Below are 25441 nucleotides of genomic sequence, written 5' to 3'. Positions count from 1 at the left end.
TTGTAAAAACAAGAACTCTTAAACATCTCTTAGTCAAGTAGAAGTTGAAATGTAGAACTCAAGCGAATTGATCAAGCATACTGATATCCAATCCCCTGTTGACTGATGATATCACCCAATGATTTAAATGTAGATGTTAAACAGGAGTCACTGGCTCAATCACATTTTTCTCTCTCTCTCTCTCTCCCCATCCCATCAACACCAACTGGTACTGGTGGTGGAAAAAGGATAAGAACTATCACAACATTGTGCCTGTCCCTCTGCCTCCCCTCCTCCTCCCTTTACCTTCATTTGGTCCAGAAAGATAACATGATCAGTGTTATTGAAAGCTACTGAGAACCAGGACAATTGCACCATCGCTATCCCAGCTCAGCCATAGGTCATTAATAAGGGTGATCAATGCCATCTCCATACTACATTCTGGTCTGAATCCTGATTTAAAAAATGATCTAGGTTATCTACTTCATCTTGGTTCCTCTAAGCTGAAATCTTAACAAGAAGATTGGAGAAATTGTTCAGACAAGCGATGGCTTCTTGAGGAGAAGGATGAGCCATTCCCTTACTCAAGGATCATTCATTATCACATCGCCCAGCCACTAGGCACTATCTGGACAACTCTAAATAATCAGGTGGGTCATAAATTTAAAGGATAGGTGGTCATGTTAATTGCACCAAACATCTTGTCTATCTCCTCAGGATTTACGGTGTCAAACATCTATCAGTTAACAGAACAAAACAATGCCTTAGTCCAGTGGTCGCCAACCGGTGGGCTGTGAGAAAATTTTGGTGGGCCGCAGAGAAATGTCCCCCTAAAGCAACCCCCAAAGCCCACCTACCCGCTGGCTCCCACCCTTTGGCCGAGCGCAAACCTGCTAAAAGCAGAGTAGCCCTTGCCGGGCAGGATGAGGTAATGGTGCTGTTGCAGCAAGAGGGGGCTGAAGCGGCAATGGAGATGGACGGAAGGTGCAGGAGCGCCGTGCTACTTGCAATTGTGCGGCACTCCCAGACCTTCCAGTTTGCCTCTCCTGGCCTGGACTCTTACTCGATGGCCACGGGCGGTAGGGATGGCCCAGGACAGGAAAAGTACTGGCTGGTGGTGGTGGTAGGGGGCAGAGTGGGCAAGTCTGTGCTCACCATTTAGTTTAGAGGTCTGGAATGGGGCGTCGGCATCAGTTTCCTCGTCCCTCTTGGCACTCTGCTCTGCTGCCCCCCACCCCCAAAGTCCCAGCCATCACTGCCCAGGGAAAGCACAGGAAAAGTCAGCAGAAACATAGCTCTTGCTGGGGTGAAAGAGCTGAGATCGAGGAAGGCACAGGCAAGAGAAGTCGGAAGCTGACGCCTTTGAAAAGTGCCGCTTTCTGTTGCCTGTGCCTTCTGATCTCTGCTCTTTCACCCCAGCGAGAACTGTTTCTGCATGCTTTCTTTTCCTGGGGGGGGGGGGGCAGCAGAAACGTCAGGGTTGCTCTCCCCTCTTAGCAAGCCAGGACTGGAGGAACATGAAGAATTGCGGGCGAGCGCCGGAGAAAGGCATGTTGGAAAAGCCAACACACGTTTTCAGCGCATTCTCCTCTGTCCTGAAGTAGGATTGAGTGGGGGGAAGGGAGCAGGAGGAGGAAGGGTAGGAGGGAAGGAAAAGCCCAGTTGGCTTTCCTTTGGCATGGGGCAGGGGGGGGGAGGGGGGACACCAAATGCACAGACCAAAAGAGCGCTGAGGAAGATGGGCTCCTAATAACCAGCCTGTTTGTGCAGGTGAGAGCTTGAGCTTTTCTGGGCTTGACACCCCCCACTTCAGCGTCCACACAGGGAGGGACACTTCTCTGGTTGGAAGCAGTGGGAGAAACCTAGAGGGTTAGCCTTGGGGAGTCCTCTTCTTATGTGGAGGCCGAAGGGGGTCGTTGCCTGGTTATTAGGAGACTGTATCCCTCAGCACTTCCAGCCTGGCCCTCCTTCCCTCCCCCAACTCCAGGCAGCCACACCTGGCAAAGGAGGGAGAGGTTCCTCTGACTGGGGGAGATATGAGATGACAGGCGACCAGATTTGGGGGGATCTGCTTTTCTTCCATTTGACGGGGAGCCGGTTCCTCCCTGTCCAGATCTTCCCAGCCTCCAGGCATCATGTGGCTTCTTAAATCCTCCCTCTTTCCCTCCCCAAAGGATGAGAGAGGCCCCTCCTTTCCCTTTGCTCTGCCCCACAGTTATGATTAAGCTTTTACAATTTTGTTATAATTAAATAAGCATGTGTGTGTGTATTTAATATTAAAATTTAATATTAAATTTATGTTTAATATAAAATATTAAAAATTTATATTAAATATATTATCTTTTTTAAAAAATTCATATTAGTGGTCCTCGAGATTTAAAAGTATGAGTTTGGTGGTCCCTGAGGTTGAAAAGTTTGGCGACCCTTGCCTTAGTCAATTCACATGAACTTGTCCAGGCATAGTCTAACTCTGAGTAGATTTGAGCAACTTTATATGCGAAGTGCCTGGAATATTCCTCATAGTGGCCTTGAAGTTATTCCTGTGACTCCTCCCTCCTCAAAAGACTGTGTCATTCTAAACAAGGCTACTACTCCTGGATACAATAAGAATGGAAAAAATAATCATGTTTTGCTGCTCTTCTTGCCATGATTTAATTCCTAATGTGGCCCTTATACATGTTTAACTTTATTAAACATGATTAACTGAATTTTATGTCAGCAGTTTGCTCAATATTATCTGAAACAGATTTGTGTTAGAAATGGAAGATTTCTTACAATTACTAATGTGAGACTGCATTCACAGATTGATTTTATGAGATGCTGTATATAATTTATTATGAACTGACATTAAATTTAATTTAAAATTCATAATATTCCACAATGTCTGTTGCACGTATTGGCTTTGGATGCTACCACTGAAACATGAGACCAGGAATAGATACATATTATTTGTCAGAGATAATGCAATTTATAAATTCTTCAATAATGTCCAAACATTTTATATGAAGATTTTCATACGGTCATGATTTTAGTAGATTACAGATGAATAATTATTCTTTCCACTATTATTTATCTTTATGTAACTAGATCTGAACTCAATAAAACTTCCTTTAGGAGTTCAATTTGTATATTTTGTTTATAATAATAAAATGCAAGGACTATTAATATTCATAAGAATCATAAAAATGCATCACCTAGATATAATGCATTTTGTTAATGTTTTATCCATAAAAATTTTTACACTAAGAAAATTATCATGTCAGAAAAGAGTTTAGACTTTTACATAGTATTATTGCCACTATCATTTTGTATAAAAGTTATAACTGGATGGTATAGGTTTATCGAAAAATATTATCTACTGTTAGCTATCTTACATTATATTTCCTTTCTGTGAAGACTTACTAGATGTGAAAATAACAATAATATTATTGCTCCCTATGTTGTGTTTTAAGCAATAGAGAAAGAGCTCAAAAGGCAAATTTTGAACTTTTAAAAATACTTTGTGATTCTTTCCACACCAACCAAATCCAGATTTATATCCTTCATCAAAATGCCTTCCTATGTGTAACATACTTTGCGATGGAAAAAAAACACCTTACACATCATTGCAAAGATGAAGGGAGCCATTAGCAGCAGGAGAGTCTAGCTAATTACAATTTAAGCAGGCAGACCTACTAGTTCCAGACTTTGAGCTGATACCATGTTCAAAACTGTCATTTATCTGGAATTAGCAACATGATCAGCCACAGGCTAGTTCACGCTGAGCTCATTTCCACCAATTATGTTTTTCTCGCAATAAAAATATTTGTCTCTACTCCACAAAAAGGAATGGGATGATACTATACCAAATCAGTTTTTAATAAGATTTTTAATGAATGCTTCAAAATAATTTGATGGCTTTTTAACTATCACAAAAATATTTGTAAAGAATTAGGTGATTTCTAAGCCACTTGAGGTATACACTTCTAATTGAAAATATCAAAAAGGGTTCTGACTTATTAAATCAGTACAGGTAGTCCTTGTCTTACAATAATTCATTTAGTGATATTTGATGTTACGACGACACTAAAAAGTGATCTATGAACATTTTTCACACTTGTGACCATTGAAAGGTCCCCATGATCATGTGATCAAAATTCAGATGCTTGGCAACTGCCTTATATTTATGACAGTTTCGGTGCATTGGATCATCAGCTCTATGACCTTCTGACAAGCAAAACCAGAAATCAGATTCACTTAACAACCATGCAACTAACTTAACTGCAGTGATTCACACAGCAACTGTGGTAAGGAAGGTCATCAAATGGGGCAAAACTCATTTAACAAATATTTCATTTAGCATCACAAATTTTGGGCTCATTGATGGTCCTAAGTAGTTGCCAGTTACATCACTGAAAATAAATGATTCAGGAACTAATTTACACCAAGCCAAAAGTAAGGGCTCTAAGACATAAATTTGGTACATCAGATTATGGCACTTCGCAAAACATCATCAACATGAGAAAGAAAGAGAAATAAGACTTTTTCTGTCAAAGTAATTTGATCAATAAACCCACATAGGTGTACATATAATGTATACCTATGCATATACGTTTCTCTTGGTGCTCACTATATTTCTGCTAACACCTAAAAATGCTAATTTTATAACTTAATACAACTGTATAAGTTGCCTACTACAGTGATACTAATTTTTAGTTTATTAATTCATTAGATGTATATGTTAGTTTTCTCTGGGGGCTCAGGGTGGTGTGTACAGTACCCTCTCTCCTATTTTTCTACCCTTTTAAACTTTTGTTAAGCAATTTACACTCCAAACAAATAAAACATATTGTCAGTTTCTATTCAGTAAAGCAGATAGCAAAATTGTATTTCAAAATATAACAATATTAAAAATAGTCCAGATGTTTGTTTAAAACAATGGGACCAAAACCAGATATGGGTTTAAAGTATAAACAATATAACCCTGATTTAGAAACTACAATGGTTGGATATTCACAGCATGCAAAACCAAAGCCAACCATACTATAGTTAAATATTTTATGTTGTTGTTATTCTATGAAATTTGTTAATTTTAACATTGTTTCAGAAGCAGACATATCCAGAGGTTAAAAGGCTGGAAACATTTCATATACTTATCTCTTCATCAACTGAAATCAATAAATCAGTATTTTAAAAAGAAAACCAAGATCCTTAACTTGATTTCCTCAAATAATTACTTATCTAGGGGCATTTATGGGGCTTTTGGTCTTGCACAGAGCAATAGGTTGAACTTTCTAAAGCTAGGCAAAAGGTTTTTTAGCAGGAAATCTGTATCTAGAGCTCACTGGACATGACTCATAACATCCAAGAGTTTCTTCTCAATAAGGAAATAATGAGTAAGAGCAGATTATAAAATAATAAAAGAAGAAGCAAATATTGTATAACAAAGAACAACAATTAGGAAAATAGAATTAATAACAACCCCGTTTTCACAATGAATATACTCCTGTGGAGAATGATGTCTAAGTATTACTAGAAGAAAAGGCCATGCCAGTGGGAAATGCTTTCTCATCTGTTTCCCCATCTGGTGGAGAAGATGAACCAAAATTACTAATCAGAGTATTAGTGACTTTGGTTTTGACATCCCTGCGATATAGTACAGTTTTTGAGTGCTTGATGAATCCAAGGTATGATGCAGCCCATCAATATAGTGATGACCGAAATAAATAAAAACCCAAAAATACAAAGAACGAAATTATGTTGCAGAAAAAAAGAAAAGGAAATAAGTGTTTCCTTTTTGTTAAACTATAACCAAATGAAAAGTTTTAAAATGTTTTCCACTTACTTTCCAATAGCATTGGGCAGAACTGTAAGTTGATTGTCATCTACTTTCAAAGTGGTAAGTCTTTTCAAGAGCCCTGGAGAGAGGAAAGAGGAAGGAGAGAAAGAAAAGAGAGAAAGAGAGTGGTTGTTAAATATTTGTTAATGTTTCTGAACACTGCTTAAGAGAGACAGAATAAAGGGATAGTGCAAGCATATGCTACATTTTTTTTTTGTAATGCAAAGTGCAGCTATTGTTGTTTGATAATTCTGAGTATTATGTTATGGTGCCTATTAAAAAATTTCTGAACAGAACTGACTTGAAATAACAGGATTGAAAGAGAAAGAGAGACACACACAGAGAGAATCTGGTAGATCACGGTGTAAACTCGCCACATCACGTTGCCGTCACATGACGTATCGAGAAGATTTCCATTTGTGGAGCTGGGGTGGGTGTGGCCTGACCATGACACATCTGGCCCATGGGCCACCAGTTTGACAGCCCTGTGATAGATCAACTGAAAATGTTCTTTTCCATAGATAAACAAACTACTTTTCCAAAAATACATCAATTTTTGCTGCTGCTAATACAGTGCATCTAAATGGATTGACATCCCATTTAAATTAATTCCTACATTACTCTTTTTAGAATGCACTTTGAAACTTATATCTGAGGACGTTAATTTTACATACTGTGAAAATAATTATTCTTGGTGACATCTTCTACATGAAATTACTATATCTATGGTAAGATACATTCTGAAACAAAAATATTAATGCTATTGAAAATTTCTAAGAAACATATTCAAGCATGAGTTGTTATGTAGGGAAATTATATACTGAGCAATTTAATGAAATGCATTTCTATAAACTTTGAAGCATGACATAAAAACTTTCATTTGTGTTCTTGAACTTAATGTAAGAGCAGTATATAACTTTCAAGTTAAAGTTGCTAATAGCTCATGCTTACTGGGTTTTTTTTGGTTACTATTGAGAAGAATCTAAATGAATTTCATCTATTACCCCAAACCCAATTCCAGAGTAGTCATTATTCAGTCAATACCTATAGAATCTGGCAGCTGTTGTAGCATATTTGATGACAATAGTAGATCTTCAAGAGCTTCACATCCTGATATGTCCAGATCTATACTTTCTATCCTATTTTTTGACATATCCAAGTATATCAGTTGTTTTAATCGTCCTATAGACTTGATAAGATTACATAAGAATACAGTTAGTTGATTCAACTATTCATTGCAGTTACTAATATTTAATACAGTATAAACTTAAAAGTTAATGAACAGGCAATGTCAATTTATTGAAGCAAAAGTAAACTGTCTTGATGTCTCATTGATCAGATTAAATGGAAAAACCAAGGACAACCAAAATATATTAGTTTCTAATATTTTGACTGAAACTATAGTTATTAAACTTTGAACGTTTTGTGTGATATCCATATGAAGCAAAGGTGATCATAAAAGAACATAATATACTGCCACTTATAGCCCACCAAATGTAGCTCCCAAGATAATGGACCTTCAACATGCCCTCTCTACCAGATCTAATGGAAAGAGCAGATGAAATCTGGGAGAGACAGACCATCAAATAATCTGGTCCCATGCTATGGAGGATTTTAAAGGTCAACATCAGCACCCAACTGTAACATGTGTTCTTCCAGAGACATATATAATTCCTCATGCCACCACATTTTGCACCAGCTGAAGTTTCTAGATATACTTCAAGGGCAGTCCCCTGTACAATGCATTGCAGTAGTTCAATTAGGAGGTAACCAGAGCATTAGTGACCATGAGTAGAACCCCTCAGTCTAGGAATGGGCATAAGTGGCATACAATACAAAGTTGTGCAAAGGCCCTTCTAGCCAATATGAGGGATACATTAGAACACTTCCATACTTCTGTGATACTGAAAGGCACCAAACACTTAGTCTATTTATATGAGTATACTTTTATACTGGATTAAGGTATACATTTTGGTAAGCATCCTGGTCTCTTTGAAACTGCAGTACAATGTTGTATCCTTACAGAAGACAGTAACTATTGTGAACTCAAAATAGTACAATCAGCTCATCATTTAAATCTGGAAAACCAGATCTCATCTGAAACAATGGACCCTTGACAAAGACATCCAGCATGATTTAATCAAAGCTACAACTTTGTTTATATTGCCTTTCTATGGGAGACTGCTCTCTTATATTAAATGCTAGCTTGATACCTGTGCTTCACTATGAAACTATGTGGTTGGGCTTAGTTTTTGGGGAGGAAAATAAGGGGAAAAAATTCTGCCTCTGCCTACCAGCATACATCGGTATTCATCTGGCTAGCGTCCTGTCAGTGTGTGAGAGAGAGTGGAGGGCTGTTTTGAAAGTGAAACAGTATTTGCTGTGTGAGCAAGAAGGAGACAACAAGGAACCTCGGCATGGCTTAGCTCAACTGTTCTGTACTAAAGCTGGTTGCTGCTGTGAAACTAAAACTGAAACTCCTCTGCTTGTGTTTTGCATTTGGAACAGATTTCTTTTCAGGTTGGGAGGGGGAGTAGAGTTCCTTAGCATCAGAGCGTATTAATAATAATATATGAAATACTAATGCTCTGATGGTCATTTCGAAAAATCCTTTCTTAGCATCTAGAAGCTAAGAGGAACATACGTACCAAATTTCAAGTTTATGGTTCTGGAGATCTTGTTATGATGCGTGAGTGGTATTTCACTTTTATATATATAGATTTAACAAATATTTCTTGCCCAGCTCATAGGACGGCTTTTATTCTCTACTGCTATATAGTGATATTGATCTTCTTACAAAAACAAGGTCATAATTTTCCTGCCAATGTCCTTACTCAGTGGAGAAAATAAACAATTTGTCATGTGCTCTTGATGTTGTCCTTTTTGAACAGCACGGCAAACCTAATAACAATTTTTAATCTGAACTCATGCTAATTTGGAGATTATTTGCCTCATCTTATTTAAATATCTCCAGAAACATCACTAAAACTGCTGCAGTTGACATTACTTTGGCTTTATGAACATAATAAAGATTTATTTGATTTTCAATTGCCGGTCTAATAATTTTGCTAATTTGCTTGCCCTTTTAAGTTGATTTACTTTTTTATGTTGATCTATTCTTTTATTAATTACTCTTTGTTTGTTTTCACATGAGTGTTTCTTTCTTCTTCCTTTGGGTTTATGTACTTTCATTGTTATATTACTGAAATTCTCCTCTTTGTCTCTGTATAATCTTTAACTGGGTGAAATGATCCATTGTAGAGCAATAACTTTTAAACCAAGGCACCTCAAATAGTCTAAACCAGGGGTCACCAACCTTTTGGACCTCAGGGACCACCAAACTCATAATTTTAAATCCCAGGGACCACTAACCGGTTCTGTGGGTGTGGCCTAATTTGCAGGTGTGGCTTGGTGGTCATGTGACTGGCTGGGCATGGCTTGTATGTAAATATTATAAATATTTATATAAATATTGAATTTTTTATAAAAAGGAGAGCAACTTTTACCCAAAATCAGGCAAAGCAGGCAGATAGATTGAGTTGCTCACAGAACTACAGATTCATTCAGAGATCTATCTATCTGCCATCAGCTAGCTCAGTCTGCCACATGAAATTTGCTTGATGTGAGTCTGCACTGAATAATAGAACCTTCAGTCCTAAGGGAGGTTCGACTGTGCTTAAAAGCAGAGCCGAAGATCTAAAGACTAGCTAGAAAGCAAGAAACCCAACCATTTCCTGCTTCCTAGCTAATCTAAATCTCCCGGCACAGCAAAAAAGGAAAAACAGCAACTTAGCAGGCAAGTTTGCCAGGTAAGGAGTGAGTGGGCGGGGAGGGTTCCCGTGGGCCATGTGGGTGGCGCAGCCTGGATTAATTGCTTTGGGAGGGGGTGGTCTGGGGGTGAGATTTCTGTATGGCCCACCAAAATTTTTTCGCAGCCCACCAGTTGAATGAGTCCAAAATCTGTAACCCAGATTCTGATGGAATAGAAATTGGACTAATTCTATAAAATATTTTGTAAAATAAAAATCGTTAAATATTTTATGATATAATAAAAATGTCACAAAAATTTCCTATGGTCAACTTCTGATGTTTGACTGTGCTACACAGTTCAACATAGACTATTTTTAAGGCAGATACATATGTCAATATTTCCCTGAATTTTTAATAACTTTTTCAGTGAAGGCAATACCAAAATAACTTCAGTAAAGAAAAATGATCTGTACTTCCAAAATATATTAAATATACAATTCTGCAATTCTACCAGTGCTTTATATGTACATATATGTATATACAGCCATACCCCAGGTAATGTTTGAAGTGAATTGTTGTCCATCCATAATTCTTTTAGATTTTGTATTTGTTCCAGAACTTCAGGCTGCAAAAAAACAGCTTTTATATAAATATATACTCTTAAGTGATTATTACATTAAATATTATTGAAATTCATATTTTCATTTATGAATGGTTTAATCAGTCTATACATAATTGGTCAACTAAGTATCAAGCTGACACTTGTTAGAACTGGGTAGAAAAGTTAGCAGCCCAAATAACAATAGTAGATCTGGATAAGTGTAAGTGGATCATAAGCTTCCTAATAGACAGGAAGCAGCAGTTGAAGCTAGGCAAAATCACATCAGATACTTGTACAATTAGCACAAGGTCATCCCCAGGGCTGTGTGCTCTCTCCACTTTTCTCTATATACCAATGACTGCACCTCAAAAGATCCCTCTGTTAAAGTACTGAAGTCTGCAGATGATACAACGGTGATTGTCTCATTTGAGACAAAGACAAATCTGCATACAGACAGGAGGTTGAACAAGTAACATTATGGTATGACCAGAACAATCTTGACATAAACACACTCAAAACCATAGAAATGATGGTAGATTTTAGGAGAAAACCTCCTATACTACCCCCTCTTCCAATAGTAGACAACACAGTATCAACATTAGAGACCTTCAAGTTTCTAGGTTCTATAATATCTCAAAACTTAAAATAGACACCTAACATCAAAAATGTTACCCAAAAAGCATAACAAATAATGTTTTTTCTGCGCCAACTCAGAAAGCTCAGACTGCCCAAGGAGCTGCTGATTCAGTTTTATAGAGGAATTATTGAGTCTATCATCTGCACCTCTATAACTGTCTGGTTTGGCTCTGCAACCAAATGAGACAGACACAGACTTCAACAGATAATTAGAACTGTGGACAAAACAATAGTTACCAACCTGCCTTCCATTGCGGACCTGTATACTGCACCAGTCAAAAAGAGGGCTGTGAAAATATCTACAGACCCCGCACATCCTGGATATAAATTGTTTCAACTTCTACCCTCAGAACAATGTTATTGGGCATTGCACAACAGAACAACTAAACAAAAGGACAGTTTTTCCCCCATGCCATCACTCTGCTAAACAACTAATTCCCCAAACATTGTCAAACTATTACTAAGACTGTATTACTATTCTTCTCATCCTTCCTACTACCTTTTCTACTGATGGCTATAACTTTGTTGCTTGTGTATGGGGGTAGGATCCTACCCTTCTAGGCTGGGAAAAAAGAGGTCTGAGAGGATAGGTAAAGAGGCTTAGGGGGCAGATGGAGGAAGATGCCTAGGGAGAGAGAGAGGGGGTGAAAGCAATAGGAAGGATAGGAGAGGCTTCTGTGGGGCAAGTCTGAGGGAGAGAACGGGGTAGGATAGAGGAGACTTCTGTGGGGCAAGCAGAGGAATCCATGAAGGAGAAGAAGCCATGGAAGGAGAGCTCAGCAGGCAATTAAAGAGAGGGAGAGAAGAGAGAGAGAGAAAGAAAGGAGGGCTGACTGAATACCATGAATACCATCTCATCACGTGACCCGCCGGCTGGAAAAAGACTGACCATCAGCCCACCACTTGGCCTGCCTGCTGAGAGGATACTGACTTGTATCTTTGTAAATCTATTTATATTGTTTTTTTTAGTTTCCTAGTATGATTTAGGTTGATTGCTTATTTAGTATCCTATGACTATCACCAAGTGTTGTATTTTATGATTCATGATGAATGTATTATGATGACTATGATCATGATTTATCATCTTTATGTAGACTGAGAACTTATGCACCAAAGACAAATTCCTTGTGTGCCCAATCACACTGGGCCAATAAAGAATTCTATTCTATTCTATTCTATTCTATTCTATTCTATTCTATTCTATTCTATTCTATTCTATTCTATTCTATTCTATTCTATTCTATTCTATTCTATTCTATTCTACTCTATTCTACTCTATTATAATTTTACAAACTCTATACTTTTAAATATTATGAGTTATAAGTATAAGCCTTTATTTTAGTAATTTTTATGTTACTTCATTTTAAAGCAAGATCACCGTCTGCACTTTCCCATATTATCCCACAAAATTTACAGCCCTAGGTACAATATACAAAGAAACAACTAGTTATATTTCTGATTCTCCTACTCTCTTCTAAATAAAGGTTCACCGACAGAAATAGATCCAGAAATAAATAGTAACTGATTTTTGAAATCATCTACATAGAACAAAAATTTGTTCAATATATAGAGGAAATTAAATAGTGCAGCAACTTTTTTTCTCAAGGGAGCAAATTTGCCTTAGAGCATAATGATATGAATCACTAGACTGAGGATTTGTAGATTAAATGACTGCTTCTTTTAGAATGATTGTTGTGTTTGTTTTTGAACAAATGTTCCTTACCAGCTCAGAAAATTCATTATTACCCAGGTCAAGCCTCTCCAGCTGGGTCAGTTTAAGCATTGACCTACAAAAAAGTAAAGACAATTATAATCATTTTATCTAATAATACATTTAGTAAATCTACAATATGCAAAGTAATAAGGCATGCATGGTTATTCACATTGTTAAAACTAAACATGTCATAGCAGTCAGCAATTTTTTGGTCAAATTAAGAATTTGCTGCTTTTATTATGAAAGTGCTTTTGGGCAAACAATCTTATAATGGATTGAAGACCCCTAATCTTAAAATACATGATTTGTGTGAGCTGGCTCTCATTTTATTTAAGCTGAGATTTTAAATCTGTAGAAGAATCAACATCTGATCCTATTTAAGGAACATTTTTATAAATGGAAAATGATTTCTGCAATACAGTATTGAAAATGATTTCTATACTGGATCAAAATGCTAGCATTTTGTAATAATGGGTTGGGGAATTTTCCAATCCCAAAGTATTGAAAATATCCTATTAAATATATAATATGAATATGCTAAGATCACTGTACATGAGCTATATGAACACAGATATGAAATCATATTTTGCAATACTGTAATACAAATTATTCTGGCTTGGGTTTTCCCTCATTGTGAATTTTATATTGTTTCCCCTTTATTGTTGGAATAGTTCCAATATTAAACAATCAAAGCTAACTTCTGGCTAAACAACGCAACACGTCACTTCATATTTGGATCAATTCTCCCAGTGATGTTGTCTAGATGCGTTGAACTTATGTTCTGTAATTCTCTACCAGAATAGTCTTCAGATTATCATATCAGAAAAAATAGCAGGAAGAAAAAGACTAGTGTAAAATAGGATTGTAGAGAATATTGATGCAAAAAAGTTGAAAACTGTCACTGTTTGACTTGGAAGTTTATACAATCTATCGCTAATGAGTTTTATATATTTCAATTACTTTTATGTATCTGATACTGTCTGCCTAACTCCATAATTTACTTATTAGTAACATTTTTCAATATAAGACATATGAGAGATCATATAAGACATATTTTCCTCCAAAAAGAAATTGGCTATAAAAATGAACATTATTTGACATAAACATTATTATTTGACATGAACATTATTTGACATAAAGTAATATTTTCTGTTCTAAATTTTCACTTGACTTTACTCCATTCTGTTCCTTTGATTTCTTGTCCCAATGAGGCAATTAATCATTGTTACAAACAAACTAGTTTTTGCCATGTGGCTGGACATGGAAGGCATGAAACAAACTGTCAGTTGCTTCCCAATGTCTTCTCAATTTGGGCAGTCATTAATAAAAAAATTAACTGATATGCAATGAAGCTTTATTTGCATTTCAGAAGAATAATATGAAGTTAGATTAATTACAAAAACTCTTTTACAAGTAACTATGATCCATCCATCCATCCTTTCTCCCTCCCTCCCTCCCTTGTTTTATTCAATGCTGTTAAATTCACCAAGACCATAAGTGAAGTATTTATTTGACATAAATCATTTATCTCAATGTTATACATCGTTGCCTTTTATAATTACAAAATGGTTCTTTGACATTTGTTTGAGATACTGCCTTTTGAACAACAAACTATTTAGCATTATGGAGAGTCAAACAATTATATAAGAGAAAATCAACACTAACATTGCTTTAGATAAATACTGACCTCAGAGGAAGCAGATCAGAGAATTTTATTCAATCTTATTTTTAGACCTATTTTTTAGTCTTGGAGGAAAAAAAAATCAAGGTAGGTATGATATGGAGGCAAGGACTCCAGGAACAACACAAAAGAACTTGTCCAATGTTATGCATGTGAATTTACAAGGAAGCCCAATTGAGTACTTGGGAATTTATGTGATATATACTGGGGTCATGAAACCGAAGAAGCAAGAAACATCTAGACCCTTCTGAGACTGTCACTGTTGGATGAGCACTGATGAGACATCTATAAATTATGACTCCTGCATGAATGCACCAATTATCACATTAAACAAGAGGAAAACCTTCTATGCACCAATTCCACCCGCTCTTTTTACAATTTTGTAAACAACAAACTAAAAGACTCAAGGTCCATCCCACCCCTGATAGGAGCTAATGCAAAAGACTGCAACGACGACACCATTAAAGCCAACATCTTTAACACATTCTTTGGTTCAGTGTTTGTAAACAGCAATGGATCATGCCCAGTATTTCCTAGCCGAACCACAGAAAACTACAATGATCTAATACATATCGATTTTACAGAAGACAATGTTGAAAAAGCACTACGCAATCTAAAACCATCTCTATCTATTGGACCGGACGGAATATGTGCCTACTTCTTAAAAAAGCTATCTAGTTCCATAGCAGAACCTCTAAGCATAATCTTTGAAAAATCTTTCAGAACCAGCTCCTTGCCTAACCTATGGTCACAAGCCACGGTCATCTCCATTTTCAAAAAGGGAGACCACAGCCTAGTTGAAAATTACAGACCAATCTCCTTATGCTGCATCACCTGTAAAGTCATGGAATCAATTATTAACCAATCCATTATCCTCCACTTAGAGACAAACAATCTACTCTCCAATAAACAGTTTAGTTTCAGAAAAAAACTATCCTGTAATCTGCAACTCTTACACTGCAAAAACATATGAACTATGTTAAGAATATAAGTCACCTAACAGGTGTTTGGGTTAGAAATATATAAACCAGGATAGACATTTTAATACTGTCTCTTTAAGAGCAATTAGGTGTGGTTTCTCAAACAGCCATAAGATGGAGCCAGAAACCTGGTTTATTTAGTCTTAGTCTCAGAAGAGAGTGTGAGTAAGTCTCTGTTTCCTTCTGTTGGAAAGTATTGCCGTTCCTCCATTTCTTCTAATTGACTGATATTCATGGATTTGATGTAAGTCTGATACTGAACTGTTTTTGACACTGGACTTTGTTATTGGATTATCCCTAGATTGAAAACTTACTGATCTTACCTGTGAATGACTTTGGACTGCCCATTTTGAACTTTGCTTTAAACCTTTCTGGAAGTAAAAACCTACATTAACTGTACAGTGTATCTGTGTGCTGTGTGTGTATTATCAAAACACTTCTCTCACTAGGTCTCCTTGTATGAGCTCATTCTCCTAACTGGGAATTACCTCAACATTGGTTATGGGCCCAGGCCATACCAGGCTCAGATAACTGAGAGTTAGTGTGAATACACAGTACTGTATACAGACAGCTGTTTACTGTTTAATTGTGGGTTACTATCCTGGTCTATGAAGTGCAGTCTTCTTCTGTGTCGAGAAGGTTTATGGAATGTAGTTCAAGACCCACCGGATGTAAATGCTTGGGATCCTGATAATGAGGATGATGCCAAGAAGCTTGCTGACTTTAAACAGAACAACAAACGAGCTCTTTGTATAATTGGACTAACACTGAGTGACCAGCAGCTAGTCCATATTCGTGGTGAAGAGTCTGCTGCTAGGTGTTGGGAGAATTTGAAGAGGATTTATGTTCGTGACAGTGTAGGTGCACACATATGCTGTGTGTGTATTATCAAAACACTTCTCTCACTACGTCTCCTTGTATGCGCTCATTCTCCTAACGGGGAATTACCTCAACAGACTACACAACTCGATCAGGGCAAAACAATAGACACAATCTACATAGACTTCTGTAAAGCCTTTGATTCAATGGTACATGACAAACTACTACTAAAACTGAAATCTTATGGTATCTCTGGACAACTGCATAACTGGATAGAAGCATTCCTGTCAAACAGACAACAAATGGTCAAAATTGGGAGTGTCCTATCAAATTCTGTACCTGTCAATAGTGGTGTCCCCACAAGGCAATGTTCTAGGACCAACTCTCTTCATACTCTACATAAATGACCTCTGTGATCATATTAAGAGCAACTGCATTCTCTTTGCTGATGATGTAAAGCTGTTCAATACCACAGACAATACTGCTACCCTTCAAAAAGATCTTGACTATGTATTAGAATGGTCAAACAATGGCAACTTCAAATCTCAACAAATAAATGCTCTGTCTTACATATTGGCAAAAAAAATAATCAGAAAATAAAATCCAAGCTGAATAGTCAAGACCTTGTTGATGATCCAAGCTCTGTAAAGGACCTTGGAATACTCATTTCTAATGATCTAAGTGCTAGAGCCCACTGTAACTACATAGCCAAAAAGGCATTAAGAGTTGTTAACCTAATCCTACATAGCTTTTTCTCTGGTAATATCACACTACTAACTAGAGCATACAAAACATTTGCTAGACCAATACTCGAATACAGCTCATCAGTCTGGAACCCACATTACGTATCTGATATTAGCACAGTTGAGAAAGTCCAGAAATATTTCACAAGAAGAGTTCTCCACTCCTCTACTTGTTGTAGAATACCTTATGCCACCAGACTTGAAATTCTAGACCTAGAAAATCTGGAATTATGCTCTCTTCAGTCTGATCTAAGTATGGCATACAAAATCATACATTGCAATGACTTACCTGTCAATGAATACTTCAGCTTCAACCATAACAACAAGAGTACACAATAGATACAAACTCAAGATTAACCGCACCAAATTTGATTGCAGGAAATACGACTTCAGCAACAGAGTGGTCAATGTCTGGAATACTCTACCTGACTCTGTGGTTTCTTCCCCAAACCCTAAAAACTTTAACCTTAGACTGTCTACTATTGACCTCACCCCTTTCCTAAGAGGTCTGTAGGGGCATGCATAAGCGCACCAAAGTGCCTACCATCCCTGTCCTATTGTTTCTTTTATTTTTCTTATATGTACCCATTTCATGTATTCATAACTATATACTTATACCTATTATCTTGTAAGCGATTGACAAATCAAATGAATAAAATAAATAAATAAATGAAGGAATATTTTATTATGTAGGGCAGACATGTGTAAAAGTGAAAAAGCACTGATATAAATACATATGTACCAAACTTTAAACACTATTACTCAGATGAAAACTGATTTTTAAAAAAAATTAAGACTCATGGATGTGCAGTTAGAAAGGACTTATGGATACCTGGTTTTCTATATGATATTATATATGATAATTGCAACCAGGTTACTATACACACAAATATGAAAAAATACAAAAGTACCCACAACGGAGGATTGGATGGTAAATATGGCAGAACTGGCAGAGAGGGCAAAATTGATTTGTTTAGTTAGGGAGACAACAATGACTACTTTTTGCCAAAAATAGATTTCTGGGTTTACTGATTTAAATAGTTAGGGAAGAAAGGAACTATATATTGTAGTTCTAAAGGGGGAGAAATGATAAAAGTTTGTAACTGTTGTAAAGAAAATTGAAAGCTGCTTCTTTAACTTTTTTTCTCCTCTCTGTCTCTTTCTCTGTTTCTATCACTTCTCTTTTTTCTACTTTTTTATTCTTTTGTTCTTCTTTATAATATAAAATTTTTCAATAAAAACTACTAAAATTTCTTCTGAAAACAACCGTTTATGCTAAAATCCTAACCAAATGTATGTTTTATACTGTATTTCAAATCCACTGAAATGAATAAACTTATATTTCAGGAAACTGGTAGGATCAAGTAACACTAATATTATAAAACATTAGAGAAATATTTCACCTACAAATATTAGATGTAAAACAAAGAAGAATACAAAATTATAACAGTAACAATAAATTGGCAGGATCTGAAAGCATTCTTACAATATTCATATATTACTAACCAAAATTCCACTTATATACCTAATTGATTCAGAAGCCATAATAACTCATTACTAAGAAAGCTAATGAACCCAGACAATGTCCTCTCTTGTCTGCAGAACACTTGCAAGACCTTCTTTTCTTCTATGGACACTGAAGAATAAATGTATTCTGCTGGATTAAATGGATGCTAAAAATATTGCTGCTAAAATAATCAGGATTGCGTATGACCATAGCCAGCATCATAACTGATGGAATCGTATTTAGGCACCTACATGCTCTAAATCAAGGCTATCAAACTTCTGGCCCAAGGGCCAGATGCATCATGAGCTGGCCATGCTCAAGCCTAGTTTAGAGAAGGGGAAAAAAGGCATGATATGTTATGTGACGACTTGAGTTTGACACCCCTGTTCTAATCCTATAAGAAAAGTATTAAACTAAAAAGAAGGCCTATTAAATCCCTCAAATACAATGAAGATTCAGAGGCAATTTTCAGGGCTGACCGAAAGGTCATACTAAACAAAATATATTACATAATAACTTAGAATTATATGTGCTCCAGGAGTTATAAATGAGTGAAAATTGTCACATATATACACAGTGAACTTCCACCGATAACAGTTATTCAAAATAGTCTCAAGCTTGTTTTACTCCACAGATTAAAATCAAACTCATCTTTATGTGGAACACTATTCAAAACTACTTATAATATATTATAAGATGCTAACTGTTGATTGAGCTGTAATTTAAGAATTTATATAAAAAAAGTATTTTTTTACTTAACTTTCTAATCCAATATTGAAAATAAAAAATTTAAATTTAAAAAAGAATCTATATAATTTATACATAAGACCCAGAATATTTAATTCAATACTTTCTACATATATATTACTAACAAACTATAACATTAATAATATCAACATATTAAAGCAAATAAACTATGATGTTCAGTAATAATATAGTAGAAATATTTTATCTTAGCCAATTGAATATAGATCATAATGCTAGAATCCCAATGAAAGGGTTAAAGATAAAATTATAAAACTGAAATTGATTTGAAATCAGTTAGCTTCTGAAAATTACACAGCATCAAATTCTGAATTTTATATGGTATTCAGCTTTGTTCAGCTTTGCTTCTGAAACCTGATGATGGCAGATGAGATTCTGCAATATATATATATATCTTTGGTTATTCGGGTTTTCTCCCGCGTAAGATTGGAAGTATCTAGGCAACGTTTCGAGGAAGTCTCATTCATCATCTTCAGGCTTGTGTCTTCAGCTCTGTGCTTCCCAGAGTGAGAATATATATGTGTGTGTGTGTGTGTGTGTGTGTGTATGCACACACACACAAACATAAATATTCATATACATACATACATATATGTATCATATACTTTATATTTTAATAGTTACATTTACATTTCAGGTACAACACCTCTACTGTGAATTGGCTCTGCAGATGAATAACTTTATTTTCCAAGTAATCACATTATAGTGGATATTGAGAAAATTTCCATTTTAACGTATGGGAAAAAAGTAATCTATATTTTTATTTATCAGTGTTGAAATGCCCTAAAATATATATAAAAAAGATTTTCATGAACAAATTAAAAAGAATTCAACATTCATCTTTTTAATATTTTACTACTATTTCTAGTTTTGCTAAACTGTTCGTATCATCCATCTGCTGTTGTTGTCAATTATTTAAATTCATGATAATCTACTGCCATAATCTACTGCTACTTTTATCAACAACACATTATCAATCTTTTAAAACATAAATCTGAACTTATTTTAAATGATACCAGTGAAAGTGTACATCACTCAATAAAGTACATGCACGCGTGCACACACACACACACACACACACCAACAGATGTGCAAATGTAGTAGGAGACACTGTTCTAATGCTACATATAAATTCCTATAAACTATAGAACAAGCAACCTGTAATCAGCCTTAAATTTAAAATGCACAGTAAATGTATATTCCAATAGCAACAGCGCTTAGACTTATAGTGCCGTTTTATAGTGATTTACAGCCCTCTTTAAGCAGTTTACAAAGTCAGCATATTGCCCCCAACAGTTTGGATCCTCATTTTACCGACCTCGGAAGGATGGAAGGCTGAGTCAACCTTGAGCCTGGTGGGATTTGAACTGCCAAATTGTAGGCAGCTGACTGCAGTAGAAGTAGCTTGCAGTACTGCACTCTAACCACTGCGCCACAGAGGCTCCTAATGCACAATATCATCCAAACATTTTGTAAAAATTCAGAGTGGAATCAAGAGAGAAAACATGAGTGACTCTGGCCTCCTATCTCAATCTTCATGTCTTATTAAGAGTGAGGTACGCATATCTCAAAATTTCCACTCCTGATTCTTTGCTAGGAAGTGCCTAAGGTTTCAATCTCTGTCTTGCAAGTCTACATTGGTGCAAATCTTTCTAAACAACTAAGTTTTTTGTTTTTAACCTCCAATCATCCATGAATAAACTTTTAAAGGCAAATTTATAGACTTGGAAAGTTATCTTTTCCTATATTTAAGCTATTATCAGTAATTTAAAACTTATTACTTTTTTCACTTTTGGAATGGTAGGAAGCTAATTGGCTGCTTTGACCGAAATGCAAATTAGTAACACTGCTCTTCAGTGATAAAATTCCTGGGAACTGGCCCAATCTTATCCTATGTAGAAGTTTAAATGTGGAGAGGGCATATTCTCTTCTCAAAGAAAAAGTGCATATTCTAAAACACAGTAAACATTTGGCTCAAAGACTATCTAGTAAGAGGCAGCCTCCATCAGCATGTAGTATCCCCAAACTGTTTTGGTTTCATAGTATAGCATGGGAGAACTACCTCAACATAGTCTACTCGTGCTGATGCTCCTGATGCTGCCATTTCAGGTGTTCGAAAAGGTGCTGCCTTCACATCCTCTGCTGTTGGTGCCATTGTACTCTCCCAGGCGATGGGGCAAGGGGTACACTCTCGATCTTCACATGCTAAGATGAGAAAAATCAATTTCAATGCCCAAAAAGATGGAACTGCTTGAGCAGAAGAGGTTTCTAAAACTACCAAATGGATTATGGCACTTAAAAGAGAGACAGCTGACTTACAACATTAGGAAATGATTTTTTTTCCAGTTTTTCTAAGTCATCTTACAACAAAATTAGAAATTTGGAGACTAAGAGTTTTCCCTTCCTTAGGCCAGAGTTAAGTTGCAGAGGACTAAGATGGAGAAAAAAAAATCTTTCCTAGTAAATATTCTTAGAAAGTCTTGATTTTTAAAAAATATTTAAAAGACCCTCCTTTTAAGGGTCTAAAATTGTTTAAGTCATGAAAATGATTTACCTAAAGAGCTAGTTATAACATTGTATTTTAAGTAGAATTCTAAGCCTAGATTTTTTTTCTAAACTCAAACAAATTTCTTGTGCTTTGTGTTTGATTTGATAAAGTCAATACCACATGATTGTCATATGATAAACATTTCTAAGTGAACTTTTACATAATGAAATATACTCTCTAAGCTGTTGAAGCCATTCACTGAAAACTTATGTATTTCAAATTCCAAATTGCATTAGCCAAAGGAAAATTAAGCAAATACAAAGATTATGAAAATTGGAATTTGACTTTGAAAAATCCCTAATGTGTTAACATTTTAGGTATATTTTTTCTATATTACTAATATGGAATCAAAAAAAGAATTCTACAATGCAAATAAACTGAGTTTAATTAATTAATCTTTAAATTGAATTCATTAGGTTATAGTTAGAGTTCAATTAATTAAACTATGGATCTTATTTCTCTAAATAAACAGTTTAAGATTACATTGTAGCTATGATAAACAGATTCAAATTCTTTTTACATATGTTGTCATAACAATACTATTTTACTCTTGCTTTAGAATTGAATTACTTTTGGAATACTATTTTTATTATCAAATACAAAGAAAACTACACTGTATAAAACATAAGTCTTTTTGCTTTTTGTGTATTCTCTTTAATGGACAATGTGTAATTCATAGTATGTAAATGTTGTCAGCACCCGGATTTTTTATTATTGCAATTTAAGAAGGATGTGAAATCTAATGATATCTGAGGCCACATGCTTACTGGAATGGATGACAGTACATGTACTGCAATTAAATCTGGGCAAAGCAATGGTTTTAGTCAGGAAACTTAATTTCCTGAAGAGAAATGCTTATGGGTGGTTTTATATTCTTGAAGGATTAGTTTTATAGTTTGGAGATGCTCTGGAATTCACTTTTACTTTTAATATTATCCAAAAGGCAATTCTCTCCAAGAGAGCTTTTTTTAAAACCTTTACCTAATATATGGAATCAATTATCGAGGCAGGCAATTTTGCCATAATCTTGCATGTAATTGTTTCATCTTTCATGTAGACTGAATCATCTTAATATATTCTGTCTTCAGAAACTCCAGTTAATGTAGAATGCTGCTGCTGTGGTAAAATACCAAGACACTCTCCTCTGATCCCAACACTATACTTACTGCAAGCATTTTACATCTGCTTTAGATAACGGATAACATATTCAGCACGTCCTTGCCAATCAACTGAAAAAGGATTAACTTTCAGAAATGTTCTCCTTGAGCTAGAAATTATATTAAAAGGCCACGAAATCAAGATTTGGGAAATAAAACAAAATCTCCTCTCTTTTTATAGCAGTAGTTCCACAGATCCAAACTGTTACTGGTCCCTCCTTTAGAAATCACCCCCTATAGATTCTACAGAAACATAGGTGCTAATTTAGGTATCTGCACTGAACAGATCTGTACTGTATGCAAGAGAGAAATATAATAAGTGTCACCCTGTCAATAGATACATATAATTCAAGACATCCTATAATTTGCTTTTTTAAGATTTTAAGATTTTTTTAAGATAGATAAGATATAATGATACATCTTTAATTCTCAAACTATTACAACCAAATAATGCTTAATCGTGACTGTTACTCCATGTAATTGTTTTGTGTGACTGGATGCTTGTAAAGATATCTGGAAATGGTTTGGAAATGTATTGTGCTTTCCATAGTGTTAATTTGTTTTTATTTTTAAGCCACCATATTTTATCATTAGGAAATAAATGGTACACAAAAGCACACTAGCATTCAGGTCTCTGACGATCATCACATCTTTGGACCTACTATCAGAATTACAGCATAGGCCTTTACAATTACAGAATCCTACTCCTGATTTCATAAATATCAAAATGCATCTATATAAATTAAAAAATTAGGAAATTATAGCTTCTACCTTGATATAATCTATGTTTTTCTATCCTCTAAGACAGGGATCCCCAACCTTTTCGACGCCGCGCCCGGTTCCGCATCAGCTGGGCGCCGCGCCCGGTACCGGCGTCAACTGGGCGCCGCCATCTTTTTACGAAAAGTGCTTCCGGTGACGCCACCGAAGCACTTTTTGTCAAAAGATGGCGGCGCCAACACTTCCCGTGAGCTTTTTCGGGTAGAAATGGCTTTCTACCCGGAAAAGCTCACCGCGCTATGAGCGCGCCATCTTTGATGAAAAAGTCCTTCCGGTGAGCTTTCTACCCGAAAAGCTCACCGGAAGCACTTTTTTACCAAAAAGATGGCGGCGCCAGCAACCAGCGGCCCGGGTAAGGCTTGTTCCGCTGACCGTGCCGTCCGCGGACCGGCGGTTGGGGACCCCTGCTCTAAGATCAAGGTGGAGATAGCAACCCACTACAATGCAAGAATAATTATTTAAGTGAGGAACTGTTTCCTGCAGATTCTCTCTATACCAGGGATTTCGATTTCAGGGCCGCATTAGGGTTGTATTTGACCTTGGGGGGACAGGGTGGGTGTGACCAGGGTGGACATGGCCAGTTGATGTCACTCGTGTTGGGATGCCTATGGTGGCCCGGCCCTAGTACTTTGCAAGCAAAAACGGGTTCCCGAGCTCCATTTTTGGCTGCGACAGTCTCCTGCAACCTTTACACCCCTGCTGTACACAAACCAGCCCAAATTAGGCATGTTTGAAATTAAACTTCCAGCTAAAATTAGGAGGTATTTTAAGTACCTAAATTAATTGATACATAAATATTTATAGAATTCTGCAATTTCATGTTGGTGCTGTGTAACATGACCTCTTAAAATTGTCAGATGCATACAATCTGCCATAAAGAATGGCTTGAGAATATCAAACTTTAAAGCTTTAATATTTATGTAGAATTCATATTTAGATTTTAAAAACACAGAAAATCCTGATGGATTGTTAGATGAAATTATTCACAGTAATGAGGAATACAAAGCATAAACCGTTATTATTTGCAACTCATGGAAATTTAAAGAATAATGTTGAAGTTGCTTCAGGGTTAGCCCAAGGCATTTTTGTCCTCAGTAAAGATGAGAGGTTTTCTTCTCATTTTGGGTATAAAAGTTGATGAGACTGAATTATGTTAAGGAATATTTTTTTTTATGTGTATGAATTATTAGCTTACAAATATTTAGTTGGTTTACATGAAAATATATATCATATCCAAACTGCAACAGCTTGCAACCAAAGACATGGCTATTTGGTGTTCCATGCAATTAGCTTTCACTTTAATGCTCGCTTTAACATGTTGAGGCCCTAAAGTCGATTTGATCCTGTTGAAAAGCCATGCAAGAAAGTTAGTCATTAAATAACAAGCACTATGGAAACTGATAGTATTAAAGGTACTAAGGTACTTTGGTACTAAGTCCATAAAATATTAAATTTAACCTCCTCTTGGAAAGAGCATATAGCATATATTCTGATCTGGCTTACTAAATGGTCTTAGTCAGGGCTGGGCTGATGGGGGTTCACAGGGTTTCGGGAGACCCTGTAGCTAAGATTCTGCACATTTCAGAGAACATCAAATCCCACTCCTGGCTGGCCCCGCCCACCCCTCCCAGGAGTCCTCACAGGGCCTGTTTTGGCAGAGGCTTAGGGAGGGTGAAAAACGGGCCTACCGGAAATTTGGGAAGGCTGGAAACGGGCCAGTTTCTGGCTTCCAGAGAGCCTCCAAAGCCCTGGGAGGCCGTTTTCGCCCACCTGGAGGCTCGAGGAAAGCCTCAGGAGCCCAGAGAGAGCAAAAACGCGCCCCCCCCCCCCATGGTGAAGGAGGCAGACTAGGCCATGCCCACCACCACACCCACCCAACAACCAGGCAGAGAACCTGTTGCTAAAAATTTTGTAGCCCATCCCTTGTCTCATTCCACACCCTGGCCATGAGTGCTTAATTTAT

The 25441-nt window shown here is 36.3% G+C and overlaps 1 protein-coding gene across 7 annotated transcripts in view; it reads right to left on the bottom strand.

Annotated features, from left to right (window-relative positions):
• LRRC7 (leucine rich repeat containing 7) overlaps positions 1–25441 on the bottom strand; it is a 197538-nt gene that overhangs the window by 54502 nt on the left and 117595 nt on the right. For 6 of the 7 annotated variants that reach the window (XR_015748611.1, XM_026665686.2, XM_026665685.2 and 3 more), the window contains exons 7-10: positions 12508–12571; positions 10098–10172; positions 6842–6986; positions 5804–5876 (exon numbers count right to left, since the gene is read on the bottom strand). Coding sequence is in view for 6 of the 7 variants with exons in the window: in XM_026665686.2 (XP_026521471.1) it covers positions 5804–5876; positions 6842–6986; positions 10098–10172; positions 12508–12571 (357 nt within the window). In the remaining variant the exon portion in view is untranslated. Of the gene's footprint in view, positions 1–5803; positions 5877–6841; positions 6987–10097; positions 10173–12507; positions 12572–21055; positions 21193–25441 lie in introns of those variants that run through there. The other variant, XM_087960467.1, reaches the window with a different exon arrangement.

This window comes from Notechis scutatus, chromosome 3 (assembly GCF_049901735.1).
Source record: "Notechis scutatus isolate UNSWTSFEM ecotype Mainland chromosome 3, rNotScu1.2, whole genome shotgun sequence".
NCBI classification, from domain to species: Eukaryota; Metazoa; Chordata; class Lepidosauria; order Squamata; family Elapidae; genus Notechis; species Notechis scutatus.
The sequence above is the reverse complement of the archived record's forward strand: the minus strand, read 5'-3'. Positions and strand labels throughout refer to the sequence as shown.